The following is a 17,171-nucleotide window of genomic DNA, read 5'->3' as shown; positions in this document are numbered from 1 at the left end:
GTGCATGGAATTCATTACTACAGTAGTTGTAGTGGCCAGAGAGATCAGTAGGTTCAGGATGAGAAACGGCTACTAGTAGGGGGAAGCTACAGCTGATCCTAAGCAAAGTGACCTTGATAATGCCTTGAAAGTGGGGAGAGTTGTGGTCTGGTGTTTATGGAGGGGGATGGAGTTCCAGGCTAAGGGGAGGATGTGGGAAAGGAGTAGACAGAGAGATAGATGACATCGGGGTTCAGTGAATAAACTGGCATGAGAGGAGCAAAGTGTCCAAGCAGGGCTGTAATAGGAGATCCGGGAAATAGGAGGGGACAAACTTATTCAGTGAGTGTTTCAAGCCATTGATAAGAAGTTTCTGGGTTGAGCCCTGGGTTAAATTCTTCAGTCAAATGCCATTATTCATTAATCATATAGCACTGTGAATAGCGGAATGCCATATAGTAACATTAACTCCCTACCATGCTCTTGTGAGGGTTGTAAAGATTAGTTTTCATCATGTAACAAGGCACATAGTCCCTTAAATGACTTACTTAGCTTCTCCTAGTACATTATTGACTTTTTTTTTTTAAAGCATATTCTTGATTTCTGGATTATTTTATAAACTTTGGAAATGTATTCTCATATAGACAGTCTGTAAAGTAACAGTTGCAAAATTCAACAAAAAATAGTTTTGATACTTCCTCTAATTTTTAACTACTTAATCCATTTAACAGATTTTTTTTTTAAAGTCTAAGTGGTAAGAAAGCATGCTATGTCCCATGCAAATCAATGATCTCAACTGTCTAGTGTATTTAGAAGGGCAATTGCCTTATTTTCAGGCAAGAAGATATCAGTAAATCATTTTGGCAGAAGTATTCCATTTGTGTAGCTCTCGAGCTCCACCTTTTAGGAGTCTGATCTGAGGTTCTGGCTGTAGTCCATTATGCAAAACGTAGTGTGCCAGAAGCACGGCTAGCATTTTATATTAAAACTACAACACATACGCAGCCATCTGTGCCTAAAGGCTTAACCAGCTGGTGGTTTATTTGGGCACTGCCTTCCGTTTCCTTAGAAAAAGAGGTTTGGCCACCTCATTATTTTGTGGGGCTGTAAAGGAAAACTCTTTGTAAAAAGCTATTTGCATGTATAAACCAAAGGCACCAGAAGATAGCCTGATTCCTTCCACTTCTGAAGTGGGAATGATATTATAGGGGTTGTATTCATCAGAAAACCTGGGCCTGAAAGAGTATTAGGGTGTGCAGTTTGTTCTCCATAAATACTGTAAAGGCATACCCATAATACAGCCACTTAATCCATCTGGAGTGCAAGCGTCTATATCAAGAGGTACATTTTCTTTTAGACTTATAGATAATTAATTAGGCTCCGTTCCAGAACCAACTCTGACATGATGGCAAGTAAACAAAAATTGCACTGTAAATCCACCCTCTGTTCCTCATGGCTGTCCAGTCCCCAAATCCTCTTCCATTTTCCTACCCTTGCACTCCAGTTTTCTTATTTGAAGTCAGGTCACTGCACCCAAGTCCACTTTTCCCCCTCCTGCTCCCTTCCCACTCTTCCCTGTTTCAATCTTTCCGTCACCACAGTCCCAGCCGGGCCCATCCCAATGGCCAGACTTTTAGGTTCTAGCCCCATTTCCCCACTCCAGACAGCAGGGAGCCAACTGCATTCTTTGTCACTTTCCTCTTGGATTGTTCTCTGGTGGGCTTCTGCCCAGTTCCAGGCTCACCACCTCTGTGATGTCTCGTTTTCCTCAGCCCTGCTTGTAGATAGAGACATCACTGTAGAGATAGGAATCATAAATTCCCAAGCTTTTGGGCCTGGGAACAACCTTATACTCCTGCTGTGCTTGTGAGCAGCTACTTTTTCCTTCAAAAGTGGTCCCAGGAAAAACTGTTCTTCACCTGATGTAGAATAAAGCCCCCATGCTTGACTATATTTCTCCTTACAAGCACCTTCTGGCAGCGGCTAATCCGGGTGAGGGGCTCCCAGCCGAACCCTCCTGTTCCATCCTTTACCCTGCTATTTCTCAAGTGGGGGATAAACCCCAGTCCCTTGAGTTGCTGCCTGTCTTGCTTCTTTAAATCACCAAAGGAATAAACTGATGCGTCCAGAGGATTGTGGCTTAGCCAGTGTTAGCCCGTTGCTTTGGGCTGGTTTGTGGGGCAAGAACATCGCCTTGGAAAATCTTATTTCCATGGCATGTCAAGAAAGACTGCTAGTGACCTCGATAGGGTCCACTAATCACTGTCCAAGGTATGGAAGTCCAGCCCCATTACAGCCAAGACAATCCATGGTATTTATTGAATGCTAACCGAGTGCGGAACGGCTCTACCAAGTGCTTGGAAAGGTACAGTACAAATGAGTTGGTGGACATGATCCTTACCCACTCAGAGTTTTCGGCCTACAGCAGGAGGCAGGCGTTACAGTGAGTTACAGATAGGGGAAATGGCAGAGTGTAACGATACGTACGTAAGTCTTGTGGGGTGACTGTCAAGTGCTTAAGGGGTAGACAGGAGACAAAAACTACAAGCTGCCACCCATTCCATCTCATTCCTGGAGGTCTCTAGCCCCAGAAGGCAAAGATGGAGACAGGGCTGGGTGGGGGTGGTGATTCCAGGTCAGAGTCTGTTTTTAATAATGATAATAATAATAATAATTTAAAAAAAACCTAAAATTGATTAAGTCCATAAAACCCGTATAATACAGGTGGTCACCCTACTGGGTTAGCGGTAGGAGGAATTCCATTTGTCTGAAGGAAAGTCCATTGGCTGTGTCTCCTGACTCACATTGTCTTCCCATCATGGAACCCTGCACTCCAGGCTTCTTGGGGCAGCCCCGGTTGCTAGGGCAACAACAGAAAATAACTCTTACTCCTTGGTAGCCAGTGGAAGGAGTGTTGCCCTCCTCAATCAGTCACTTCCAACGCCAGTGCCGTTTCTTAGAAGGCAGGATATGGAATTCGCTTGCTGCCCAGACAGAGAGAAAGAAGGAGGAAAGAAACGGTATTCAGCTAGTGCTTCTCTTCTTCCTGAACTCCGCTTTGGGTCCCTGCTGGGCACAAGTGACTCAGGGGAGGAGTGGCAAGGCAGTGTTGTAGGGATGCCTGGGCTCATCTAGCTAAAAGGCAACTGTTTCTCTCGCCCCTGGCCCACATTTCCAAGCGGAGGGGCCCTCCACCCGTCAGGGTCTAATGGTAGTTGCTGCTGTGCAGGTGCCCCCTCGCAGAGTCCAGAGTCGGATAAATGACAACATGAAAATTCAGTTTTTAAATTCTCACCTGTTTTGTATTATGTAAAATCATGTTGGTGAAAATGGGTAAATTTTGTTCATAACTGTTCGTAAAGCTCTCGGAGCAGTTGGCTCCCCTGTCCCGTGGGGAGAAGGTCTAAGGTAAGTGTTCTCCTCCTCCCTCCACCGCCCAACCCCCTGAGACTTTGATCCATCTCTGTTGGTTTCATAGCTTTGCAGGCCCAAAAGACAGAAAAAGCAATGTGAGGAAGGGGCTGCAACTGCTGGAGTTGAATCAGTCAGTTGAACTGAGTGCTTAACGTGTGTAGAGCACTGGACTACATGCTTGGAAGAGTACAATATAGCAAGAGTTGGTAGACAACTTCCCTGCCCACGAGTTCACAGTCTAGAGTTGGTGGTGGTAGCAGCAGCTCTATTCAAATAATGGAAATATTGAAAGAAAAATCATACGGCACGCTCCAGGTACCCGTGGAGACCAGGGAAGGGACAAATTGTGGGAGCAACTGAAACCATCCCCCACTCTAAACTGTTAGCTCCTTTTGGGCAGTAAACATGTCTACCAACTCTACTGTATTGTTCTCTCCCAAGGATCTATCACAGTGGTTGGCACACAGTAGTGAGTACACAATAAATACCATGGATCGATTTGATTCATTAGGCAGTGCAATTCACCAGGTAGTTGTGGAACCATGATACCAGGGTTGAGAGTGGTCTCTCTCTTTGTTTTTCTTTTATACTTGAATATTTTCTTTGGATGTTCTGATTATTAGTTTTTATTAAGCCTGACAGCTTCCACTTTATTCTTGTAATGCACCAATCTTTGGCAGCAGTCAGGATTGACAGTTTAAGGAGTCACAAACTACTAGAAGACATGACTTGTTCATATTGGCAATTCTCCATAATTTGGTGGTTCACGTAATTTTAGAGCTGGTTATTTTGGCATGGTAAATACATTTTTCCATCTCAGGTTGTCACTTCAGCTATTATGAGTTTTGCTTAGTACATGGGCACACATTATGTGCACAATATGGACAGATTGTTGGTCCCGAATTGGCCTTTCACTCATACACACACAAATGCGCACACTCATAGAATATGAATTTCACACTCAGTAGTGTCTTCAAATTTGAAGGACAATTATATACATAAGTGTACATATCCATATGATTCATATGTTTGTCTAAGTGCTACATGGACTTTCACGGTTTTACACACAGATAATGCTCAGTCCTATGAGTAGTTGATTTTAGAGCTGTTTAGTAGAAAGTCTGTCCCTGCTCAGACATCTAGGCTCTTATCTAAATATGTAAAATTTAGAAGAAAACACTGCTCAACCTTTAGCCTTCATGGGGGACATTCAGAATCAATAGCCAAGTCTCATCGTAACAGTTCCTCGCAGCCTCAGTGAATGTTCAGGTGTTCTGGATTTGGATGTACAACCAACTCTTCTCTCATTAGTGAGAAAAATCCTAGAGATATACACAAGTGCTGATCCCAATTAAATTTGAGAAAAGTGTTTACCGTTCACAGCTCCACTCCCCACTCTCGCAGGAAGTGACCTACTACTGATGGGGACCTGACATATTTTAGCCACCTCGGGATGAATTGAGACTATTTTGAGGAGTCTTGACAAAACTCAGTTTTTGAGACGAGGCCCTCTAAACTCCCCTAGGTACTCCTAAGTAGAGTAGGGGGGAATCCCCTATTCTGGACCTCTCAACTGAGAAGCCCTTTGGGCTTCAAACTTACATGAAGCGGGGACGGAACGACTTGGTAGCATAGGGGAAAGCTCGTCCGTGGGTAAGGGGACCCTCACAATAGGTGGCCAGATCTGAGACTGACATGTTCATCTCGCAGACAAACAGGGACTAGCAGAGCATTAAGAAAAAAAGACATTCTAGTAACTCTCCACTGCCCAAGGCAGGATTATTGACCCAACTTCAAATTCATTCATTCAAGTGCTTAATACAGTGCTCTGCACACAGTAAATGCTCAATAAATACAATTGAATAAAAGGAAAGAGGGACATGGAATAGATAAATTCATAGACTGTACACATTCATCAGTATGTACAGAAGCTCTCAGGTGCATGTTGGGATGACGACCTGGGGTGGTGGGGTTCAGGAAGGGAATGCTTCCTGGAAGAGGTGGGATTTCTGGGGGATGTTGGCATATGACTGGGAGTTTCGAAGGAGGAGGGAATTCCAGGCAAAGCCCCACACTGGGCCAGTTCTCTATGTCTGCTCCAAGGACCATAGATTTTATTTAGTCAAAAATGTCTTCTGGTACGTGGTTATGGGAAAGATACTTTGGCTTTTCTGGTTTCCTTTAATGTGAGTCTGGATTTAGTTTACCTCTATCCTGCTTAATGGGGTCTGCTCACACTCACCCCTGTAGTGATTGCAACATGAATAGATTTTACACTGTTTCCGGAGAGGAACGATTCCCCCACCCCTAAACATTAGAACAGCAGTTTTAGAGGAAATACCTGTCAGAATAAGGATTTTCATTACATGGTTTGGCTAGAGCATCAATCGGGAATTGGAGAATGTTCATCCAAGCCTGTTTGGATGTAGGACAGCACGGTGTCAAAAGTTGCTTGAATGTTTGTGTAAGGTGTCAAACACCATGAATATTATTGTGTGAGTTTTCCTTAATGCAAATGTTGTGAAGTTGCCCCTCCCTCTTCCCCACCCCATGTCTTAGGAAAATTGGTTGTATAATGAGAGTAACTGGCTGATCAAAACAATAAGAAGTAACTTTTAAAACAGGTAATATGCCAGATATCTGCAGGTAGCTAACTGGTCCTGCTGTCCCCTAACCACTAGTCACTACTTGAACCCTGGAAGAGGTCGTATTTCATGTGCTCTCCTTGGTTTGTATAGGTTCAGATTCAGTGTGAGCAGTTATGACAGCAAGATCCATTTTGAGTTCATCTCCAAAAATTCATATCCTCTGCAAACAGAAAAATGGAAGTAAAAACACATACATCTAATTCTCTTTCAGTAAACTGATACACAGACATTCATTCATTCTGACTTCTATGCAAATCAATTTCTTACTTTTGGTGTCACATACACTTGAATACTTAAAATATTAGCTATGCTTAAGAGTAAATTTGCTTCTAAAAAAAGAAGTAGTTTATGCATTTTTGGCTTGAGGCCAGGGATAGTTGCTACTTCATCTCATTAACACTGCTGGTGCCAATTCATCTCCTCCACCAATTAATATCTGCTATTTGAAAATTGGGCTCTGAACTCTGTCAATGAAGAATTGTGAAGGTCCTCACGTCTGATTAATGTTTTGTTTCTCATTTATAGAAAGAAAAACACCATAATTGATTCTTCATTGTTCAAATACAAAGTGCAACCTGTAAAAAAAGATGTATATGAACCTGTGGTCGTTAAAGCATCTCAAATAAGGTAAAACTGGTACTTGTAGATTAAGCTGAAATAATATGTTCTAATTATGACATATGTGTTTTGTCAAAAATAATCTCTTGTCATTAGACCTTAAAACTCTGTAAAAGAATAGTAAGAGCATCAGGTCTTTTCTTTTGGGGTGGTGGTCAGATATTCATGTCTTGTGAATCTTGATCATTTTGATTTTTTGTTGGGCTGACCTTTGTATAAGTACAGTTGGCCTATGACATGTAAAAGCCAACTAAATATTGCATCATTTTAACTGAGTTCTCAGATCATCGTGAAAAGGTACGACAGCTGGAATTGGAAGGAGACTCTATCATGCTGTCGCATACTTTTTCTAAAGAACAACTTGTACATTACTAACAGATTTTAAGTTGAACTCTCTGTCGGTACTGACACGTCTTCTTCCTCTTTCTTCCCCCTCCTCCCATCGTAGCCGGCGGAAACATCTGTTTTCTCGTGATAGGCTTAAACTTTTTTTGAAGCAACACTGTGAACCACACGATGGAGTCATTAGAATTAAGGTAATCAAAACTGGTGAAATTGCTTTTGGGGGGAAGAGAAAAAGAGAAATGGATATTACTAAAATATTACTGATTTTTGGTTTTGGACTTGTTTAAATTAGCTATTCTCTTGTATGGACTATACTTTAGCACTTATTCTAATCAAGGAGCAACTTCAAATTACTTCAATGATTGGGGTTTTTTTTCATAGCATAATTTCTGGATACATAGCTGGAATATAATTTAGGGTTTGCATGTTTATAAATGTTTGTTGTTCTGTCACACCAAGTGAAACGCAGTACAATCCACATGTTCTGTGACTGGAACTTACACTATTTTAAAGAGTAATATTTTGAACAACCAGAGAGAAACTAATATGTATTATTCATGCTTTCAGAAATACTTTGATTTACATGTATCCTTTTAGTTTTTTTTAACTTCTTGGAATTAGAAAGTTTGAGGCACTTTATAGATGTTGTAGAAAAATTAGCCCTTCAGTCACCATCCACTGTTTAATCTCTTTCCGCTTTGCTCCTACCTTCTCTGCTTCTCTTCTGTAGAAGTTGAAGGGGTGTGGGGTGGAATGGAGAAATGACAACAACCATTAGGGGAAGACCTTTCTATCTTGCTGTAGAAAAGTTAAATAGTGTGGAAGAAGAGAGGGAAATGAATTGCTGGGAAATGAGGAAGCAGATTATTTCTTTGTCCTGAACTGAACACCTTGCCACCTGGATGGATGTATACATAAAACATTTGTGCAACTCGCCAAAACCCTAGAAGATAATTCTGCATGAAACTCCTCTCTCTGACCTATTGCTCAAGCCTTTCCCCTGCCGGGGGTCTCCCTCGCCCCTCAAAAACACCAAACCACAACCTGACTCTCTTCCAGAGGGACTTCTTTCAAATCATTCAATCCATCAATGGTATTTTTGGGGCACTTACTGTGAGCAGAGCACTGTATTTGGGAGAGTATAATGTAATAGAGTTGGACTAAGTGCTTGGGAGAGTACAATGTAACAGAGAAGGTGGGCACGTTCCCTACCCACAATGATCTTACGATCTAGTAGGTTTTAGAGTTCCCTGAATATAGCAGGTCCTCAGTAAGTGCTGTCGATGATTATGAAGGATAAGAACATCACCGTACAAAAGACTCCCATAGCTTCAGATTAACTCCTTCCTAAATGAGATATCACCAATCAGTTTTGGGGGCTATAATTAATTCATGAAAGGCTTTCCAGTTTCCAACCTGATCTTTACATCCTCCATGTGAGAGCAGTTGGGTGCTGGTAATCTCCCGATTTTGTCAAGCAGGCAGATTTAGGCAAAGGTTTGGAAATGCATGAGGATGCTCAGATAGCCATGTGACTAGGACATCAAATTTTGGCTCCCTTTCAAGGTCTTATTCAGTTACCTTATTTTCCAGATTTAACCTCCTAGTTGCTATAGCAGTACATGTAAAAATGAAAAGATGATTAAAGCATTTCCATGGTCTGAGAAGGGGTTCCCTGTTATGGTGCCCCTAATTGTGGCCTTGTTTGTAGCTTCTATTCTCCAGGAAAAGCCAAAATGACAGATAAACTGGAGGCAGTGGTATCTATAGTGGTAGTAATTGATAATAATGGTATTAAGCACCTATTTGCCAAAACACTTGTAGTCGCTATTCTTGCCTCTGCTTTGACTAAAGTAGAACAGCAGTGGACGATAGCTTTGGGATATGTGTCAGCTAGGCTGTGCTTGGTGTGAATGATGAGGGTCAGTTTATCTGATGCTAATCCCAGATGAAGCACAGGCAATTCTGCTAGTTTGATTTTATTTTTTAATGAAGATTTCATAATTTCAGGAGCTGATGAAACCTTAGACTTTCTAGTTTGTGTTTAGTTTAAAATACTTTTTTATAGTATTTAAGTGCTTACTACATGTCAGGCCCTGTCCTGAGCGCTGGGATAGATACCAAATAATTAGCAGGGGATATGGTCCTTGTTCCACTTGGGGCTCACAGTGTAAAAACAGTTATCTGGCTAATTAAGGGTCAGTGCTGTCCCGGGAACCATTCCCCGGGAATTTTGCTTAGGCATCTATAAGGATTTTTCCAGCGCCTGCTAGTTCTCTAGCATAACCTGAATCATGGCCCTCCTAAAAGTTAGATACTTAAACAGTGTGACCAGGTGCTAATCCTGCTCCATTGCTTGCTTGCTGTTTGATCTTGGGCAAATCGTGACTTCTCTGGGCCTCATCTGTGAAATAGAATTAAATGCCAGTGATTCCCTCCCCATTAGCCTGGGAGCTCCACATCCCCACCCAACTCTTGGACAGTGTTTGGCACATAGTTGATTAAATAACAGAGTCTTTTTTATTAGGGATATAGATCTCTACTCTGCCCAAAAACCAGCAATCAACTTTGGATAACTGGGCTTCCGTTCTGGAAAATTGTTATGGTTAGGATTTTTTGGTTTTTTTAGAATATATTATGTCACATTTAAGCTTTATTTTCTAATGGAAACCTCAATATTACAGTGAGTTCTCAATGTTGTTGTTTTAAGGTGAATCACTTAAGAATTGTGCCCATTCTCTCATCAAAATGGAAGACCCTAATCATTATACAGTTGCATATGTTGACCATGATGAGTTCATAATTATTACAGTAAAAATATCAGGAGTAGCCTAAGTGCTTTATGGCCATATCCATTTCATTTCTGTCTATTGGTCTCCTCTCAGTAAACTAAGTTTTTGAAGAGCTTTGGTCATCTCATTGTAATATTTTTTTCTGAATGTTCCCTAAACACCTTATTACTAAACAGGAGGCCCCCCAAACCCCACTATTGATGATGGGGACAAGAACACCTTAACATTTATAATTCCTTTGCAGGCTACATCTATTGCAAAATACAAGATAGCAGAACAAAATTTTTCTTACTTCTTCCCTGATGATCCTCCATCATTTGTCTTCAGTCCTGCAAGCAGACGGAGAGGAAGGCCTCCAAAGAGACTATCCATTGGTCATGTAAGTAGGAGAAAACAATGTTGTATTTTTTTGTTTGTTTTTTAGTGGGTTTAAAAAAACCAAACCAGTCGTGTCTTCCCCACCTTGCTTTTGTTTTTCTTTAATTCTTCACCTGTAAATCAGATGTACCAGTAAAAGTTATTTTATCGTAGAGTTTCATATTTAGTTCGTATTTATGGAGACACTTAATATCTATTGCTTTAGTTATACTAATAGAATTTCTTATCATACAGCAGTGGGTGAGCACTGGTCCAATTCGAAAGACTTTAGGACCAAGAAACTGCGTAAAGTCATTGATTATTGTGGTAATGGTTTGCATAGGCCACTCACATTCTTTTTCCGTCTCTCACAGTTGTGTTCCCACTAGGGCAGGGAGTACAACAGATGAAAAGGCAGTCAGGAGTGTATCACATTGCAAAGTACCTGCAAAAATTTTACCTGTAAAACCCACTTCTTGCCACAGCCTAGTCCAGTGTGTGCCACAGTGCTGTAGACCAGTCCACCACTGATAGGATAGCTACCTTAAAACCATTCACAATAATAGGCTAATTTCAAGTCTTCTGAGTCCGTCAACTACCATGGGCATACCGTAGTTTAAAGGCACTCCGTTATTTCTAATTTTCCTGTATCCTCACTGCCAAAATAAGGTGAAGGTCAGACTCTGGAGTGTGTCATATGTTCAGTATAGGTAAAAGAAGTTCAGAGAACAGTAAAGGCATTCAACAAGAAGATGAGCATCAGACTAAAAAATCAAATGGAGAGATGTTTTCTAACTTGGTGTGTGTGTGTAAACCTAGTGTGCCAAGGGTTTTCAGGTATTGAAGCATTTCAGTGTGTAGATTTACAGAGTCTTTTACTTAATACCATCAATACCTCTGTTTTGCCTTTAAGAGCTACTAGACAACAGGACTTGTGGAGTCTGTGAAGGTTTGGGTAGCATGTTATTTTAAAATACAGAGATGTCTAACTTTTTACCAAAAAATTACACTATAGTTCAAAACTGAGCAGCTAAAAAAGTCCTTCAAAAATTCTTGTACTCTACCCATTTTCTTAGAGTAAGTTCCAGGTTTATTAAAAATAAATAAATAAATAAAAATAAAAAATGACACAATTGTACATTCTAACTTTGAGGCTTAATTTTCAGGAGGACAGGATTACTAATGCACAGATTGTTCAAGGAAGTAGAAGTGCGGCTATGAAAGAAAGGGAAAGAATCCTAAAACAAAAAGATGAAATGAAGTCACTGAGTATGTCTCAACTCTTTTTCCAAGTACTTTATATGGATTTTTGTCTTATTTACAAAGTGGGGGAGAGGTTTGTTCAAATATCTGAATTTGATCGTTTTGTCCTTTTGTGGGGGGCGGGGAGTTGGGTTGGGGTTGTCATGTAAAAAGTGAAATTCTTGCTTAAATTCTCAGTTTAAGATCTGTCAGTGTATGATTCCTGAGATTAAAACAGCACAGTACTGACATTCACCACAAATTTCCCTCCCCAGTTTAATCCCATTTTTCTTGTTTACCCCTCAGTCTATATTGGGATTCTTCTTAGGATTTGTGAAGTAGTGCTGTGGAGTTCTGCATTCAGAGGACCCTCGCTAAAGTATCAATCAAAGAGAAAAGTGGATCCACATGTTTATGTGGCATGAAGGAATGGCCCTGACTCCCCTTTTACTCTGTCAAATTAGGTTTGCTTTTTGTCCACCCAGCACATTTATGCTTATATACTAAGTTCCTCACTTCCTGCTGATCCCTAAGTTGCTGCAGCTAGGAGATGCCACCTGGAGCATGGGAAGGGAGGGGAATCTACTTTGAGTAACTGCAGCAGCAACAGCAGCGCAGGAGGAATTCTTAGAGGATTAATCCATTCTCGGGCTTCCCTAACATCTTGTGATTTAAAAAAAAATACACCTCTATGTTAAACTAAACCCAATGTGAGAATGAAGAAGACCTTCACAGAATAATAATACTTTCAATTTCCTTTCTTTGTATAGCTTTTGAAAAGGCCAAATTAAAAAGGGAAAAGGCAAGTGCCATAGAAGCCAAAAAAAAGGAAAAGGAAGATAAAGAGAAAAAAAGGGAAGAGTTAAAGAAAATTGTAGAAGAAGAGAGACTGAAGAAGAAAGAAGAAAAAGAGAGACTCAAAATACAAAAAGAAAAGGTATGGCGATTACTTACAACAGCTCCCTATATAAAATATTCCTCCCTTGTTACTGCTGAGATCTATCCAAGTATTAAAAATTTTAAATGATACCACTCTCGTGTAAGGTGAGCTGCACATAAAGCTGTGACTGGAACAGAAGTGAGAGCCAATTTTATAGGGGTGTTGAGTTGATACTTGTTTGGTCATAGTTACCACATGTCTCCAAATATTTATTTTGGTTTTTTTTCCTTGAGGGGGTGGTGCTTCCAGGTAGAAAGCTTAACTAATTTAAAAAGTCACTGGCTTGTTAGTTGAATATGAGGCAATTCCTAAATAGGCTCATTTTGTCAAAAGATTAAAATATTAAAAAAATTAATATCAAAGTTCCTATCCCACCAGGAAAAATTAGGCAAAATAGGTGAGTGTTTCAGCAACTGTCTGAATCCTTGTCTGTGCCTTAAACTTTTAAATCCGTCAGAACACAGTTCTCTCCATCTTCAAAGTCCTTCTAAAATCCTTCCTCATCCAGGAGGCCTCCCCCCCACTGATGTTTCTTCTCCCCCAGGAATTACCCTCCCAGTTACCACCTCAGTACTTTGTTGCATTTATTGCAACAAATGCAGGGTTACACCACTGCATTTATGCACTTGCAATAACATCCCCCAGACCTTCTGTAGACTTTCACACTCTACTAAAATTGTGGTATTTAAGAGTTTACTATGTGCTATGCAGTGTACTAAGCTCTGGGATGGATATAAGAGCATCAGGTCAGACACAGCCCAAATGGGGCTCATAAGTATAAGTAGGGGAGAGAGAGAGAGCGGGTATTTAATCCCCACTTTAAAGATGAGGAAATGGAGGCACACCGAAGTTAAATGACTTGCCCAAGGTCACACAGCAACCAAGTGAGAAACAGCATGGCCTGGTGGGAATAGAGCCCAGGACTGGGAGTCAGAAGGACCTGGGCTTTAATCTTGGCTCTGCCACTTGTCTGCTTTGTGACCTTGTGCAATTCACTTTACTTATCTGGGCCTCAGTTATCTCATCTGTAAAATGGAGATTGAGACTGGGAGCCCATATGGGACAGGGACTGTGTCTAGTCTGATTAACTGGTATCTACCCCAGCACCTGGCACATAGTAAGCACTTAAATACCATTTTTTAAAAATTACTATTGATTGATGCAGTCAAGAATTGAGAAACTCTTTCTATATTCTTCCATAGAGTATCTTCTAGATGAGTTCCAAAAGAAGCCCAAGACCAAATATTGTAGGGTTTTGTGTTTCGGGGTCGGGTTATTTTTTTTTAATTATCAATTTTGACATTTCTTGCATTTAACAAAATGTTCTAAATTTAGGAAAGAGAGAAGTTACGGGAAGAAAAACGAAAATATGTGGAGTACTTAAAGCAATGGAGTAAGCCTAGGGAAGACATGGAATGTGATGATCTTAAGGTAAAAGTTTTGGGTATGAAATTCAACATAGTACTTGCATGCATTTTACAAAATTGTTCAATACTGTACCTAAAATACCTAGGACTTGATGTCTGAAGTATATACTAGTCTGAGCCATTGGAGCAATAGAGGAAAAGTAGAGGAGAAACATAATATTCAGTGTTCTAGATTTGAAGCTTAGAATTGCTTTCAAGTTTCCAAACATTATAGCTGGTCTATTTACATGTGCCTTTAAGTAAGCATTCATGAGCTTGGTTCTGAGCTATGCAAAAACAAAAAATTGTATGGCTGAGATTCGCAAGATCCATGTGTGTGGTGGTTTTTCAGCTTAATTGTTTCTAAAATACTTTCTATGTTCTAGGAACTTCCAGTACCAACTCCAGTGAAGACTCGACTGCCTCCTGAAATCTTTGGTGATGCTCTGATGGTGTTAGAATTTCTTCATGCTTTTGGGGAGCTCTTTGACCTTCAAGATGAGTTTCCTGAAGGACTCACTCTAGGCAAGATTTTGTTCTTTGTATTTTAGCATCCGTAGCTCTCTTTCCTTAAGTTAAAATAATTCTAACATAGATTTATGCGGGCCCTTCTTCCAAAGAACTCAAATAGCCATGAGTGTTAGGTGGCATTTTCCCCCCCATTACAGATGGAGACATTAAGGTGTTAGTGAATTATGACTTACCTGAGATCGTAAATTGAGGCTAAGCAGCGCTAATTTAATGAAGGCACATACCTCTCCAATCTTCACAAGTCTCTATCGGCTCTCCATTTCCCTCTAAATCAAGCCAAGCCATGACTCCCAAGGCTCCAAGACTGTCCACTAACTCTCTGTATCTTACATACCAGCTTTCTTTCCTGCTACTTTCCAGTTCACCTGCTTCATTCCTCCCAAGGTAACCTTCGACTAAATTTAGGTCTCCCACCTCCATCCCGGTACTAGTGCTGTTCTTCTGGGCTGGAATTTCTTCTCTGTTCAAAACCTTCAGAAAATCCAACCCCTCCATCAGTCCTTCCCTAATTAATTCAAATCACTAGAGTCATAACAACCCCAGTAGCCACCAGTAGCACATACCTTTCCATGTCCATACATCTGTAGCATATTTGTGAATGTGTAGATTTCTCCCCCATGACAGTGTAAGCTCCTGTCGGTAAAGAACATGCCTTCTCACTTCTGTTGAACTTTCCTACAATGCAGCTCTTCCAATGGGTGCCTCAACAAATACCTACTTCTGGGGTTAGAACACAGTTCTCCTGATTCCATCAGCACACTCTGCTCCAATGTAGTCTGATCAGTACTGTCCTCCAGTAGCATCAGCCTAACAATGATTGGCAAAGATTGAGCTATTTCATCTTTAATTAGTATTTTAGGTATAAGAACAACTAATTTCACATAAAATTTTAAGATCAAATTTTATGCTGAACATGTTGTGGCCTCCAAAGTTTGATGCCTGATTTTTATTTTTCAGGGCTTTGACTTGTATTTGCTGTGAGAATTCTTGGGAAATTGATTGCCTGCCCTTATTTTGACTCTCTTTGGCATAGACATATGATTGGGAATAACTTAAATATTTTCATGTAGACTGCTGTTAAATTTTTCAGTGTAAATGTTTTTAATGACTGTATGGAAAGAATGACACGCTTTAAATATTTTGTTCACAGAGGTTTTAGAGGAAGCTCTCGTAGGAAATGACAGTGAAGGCCCACTATGTGAATTGCTTTTTTTCTTCTTGACCGCCATCTTTCAGGCTATCGCTGAAGAGGAAGAGGAAGTAGCCAAAGAGCAAATAACTGATGCTGATACCAAAGGTCAGAATTTAATGCCAAAGAAACTACTATTTGCTTTCAGATAACTAAAGCTGTCAGGAATCATGCTTTTTTTTTCACTTTGCCTCCAAATTAAACTACTACAATATTAGGTGTCAATTGATGGTTTTATGTATGTGAATCAAATGACTAGATGATCTTCAATTTTTATTCCCATCATTTTCCTCTTTCTCACTTTCAACCCAAGTAGATATTTCTCTTGAGGATTCTGAAAACTCCAGTTTTCCTTTTGCTTTCACTTGACCTTTATGTATAAATGAAAGAGGTCCTTGGGATTAGTGTTGATTATTCTCAGGAAGCTGACTAGTGAACTGAACAATATTCCAGTCAGTACCTTGGCGATTGGTAAAACTGTCCTAATTTGAAGACAGATGTTAACTTCATTCCCTCTGATACCAAAGTGTTGCCTTGTTCATTCTATTCCATTTCTGAACAGCAAGATGTTCCAAAATGGTTGTCTTGGAGCAGTTAAAGCATTTCTTGCACTCAGAATCCATTGAAAGCTCTCCTCTCTTGAAATGTTTTTCTGTTAAATTCTAGATGAGACTCACTACATGATGGATGCTATTTAGTATGATCTATATTTAAATGGATGAAACTTGTATAAAACTGGGGAAACAGCATGGGCCTGGGAGTCAGAGGCCCTGGGTTCTGGACACAGTTTGTCTCACATGGGGCTCACAGTCTTAATCCTCAAATCCTCATTTTACAGATGAGGCACAGAGAAGTGAAATGACTTGCCCAAGGTCACACAGCAGACAAGTGGCAGAACCGGGATTAGAACCCAGGTCCTTCTCACTTCAAGGCCCGTGCTCTGTCAACTAGGCCACCTCTCCCTCCTACTTAGACTGTGGGACTGTGTCCTGCTTGATTATCTTGTATCCACACTAGTGCTTACAATGGTGCTTAATGGACTTAACAAGTACCATAATCATTATTGATTATTATTATCATTCATTATTACTGGGATTTATTCATTAATGTTTAAAAATTTGTGACTTCCCCATTTCCAAAAGACACAAAACTTTTGAACTTATACTGAAGGAGAAATAAATTTAATTTCTGATGCTTTCATAAACAATGCTTTACTGGTAAATCATTCTGCTTATGTGAATAATTAACTGAAGATACTATTCTATGTGAGCAGTCCTCCAAATGGAATTTGTTTTACTTTGGTCAAAAACTTCTTTTCACAATAATATTTACTCGAGCCCTATTAATGCAAGCATTTTAAGAAATTCCAGCAAAAACATTGTTAGGAAATTCATATTTTAATATTAGTTTATTTGAAGATGAAGACCTGAGATTTCAGTAATACATGGGGTACTGGAGGTTGCTCCAGGAGTCCTGGGTTAGGGATAGTTCTTGGTAACCCAAGCACTTATATTGCCAGGATTCTAACCACCCAGTCTGCATCTCAAGCCCCAGTCCACATCATCAGAGGAGGTCATCTGGCCATTCTAACCTTGTAGCTCTTGCTGTTATCTCTGCGGGCATGGACCCTAATAGGACCAGACCTCATTTAAATAGACCTTCTAAATTGACCAAGGATTTATAAGGAGGGGGAGGTAACATGATATGCAC

General features: G+C 40.3%; 1 protein-coding gene across 4 annotated transcripts in view; it reads left to right on the top strand.

Annotated features, from left to right (window-relative positions):
• BAZ1A (bromodomain adjacent to zinc finger domain 1A) overlaps nt 1-17,171 on the top strand; it is a 73,193-nt gene that overhangs the window by 32,324 nt on the left and 23,698 nt on the right. For all 4 annotated transcript variants that reach the window (XM_039914048.1, XM_001511632.4, XM_039914047.1 and 1 more), the window contains 8 exons: nt 6,567-6,668; nt 7,108-7,195; nt 10,041-10,175; nt 11,320-11,422; nt 12,166-12,332; nt 13,671-13,766; nt 14,128-14,266; nt 15,423-15,569. In XM_039914048.1, the coding sequence (XP_039769982.1) occupies nt 6,567-6,668; nt 7,108-7,195; nt 10,041-10,175; nt 11,320-11,422; nt 12,166-12,332; nt 13,671-13,766; nt 14,128-14,266; nt 15,423-15,569 (977 nt within the window). The remainder of the gene's footprint in view (nt 1-6,566; nt 6,669-7,107; nt 7,196-10,040; nt 10,176-11,319; nt 11,423-12,165; nt 12,333-13,670; nt 13,767-14,127; nt 14,267-15,422; nt 15,570-17,171) is intronic.

The sequence above is a fragment of the Ornithorhynchus anatinus genome, chromosome 14 (assembly GCF_004115215.2).
Source record: "Ornithorhynchus anatinus isolate Pmale09 chromosome 14, mOrnAna1.pri.v4, whole genome shotgun sequence".
NCBI lineage: Eukaryota > Metazoa > Chordata > Mammalia > Monotremata > Ornithorhynchidae > Ornithorhynchus > Ornithorhynchus anatinus.
This window is presented reverse-complemented; position numbering and strand designations above follow the sequence as displayed.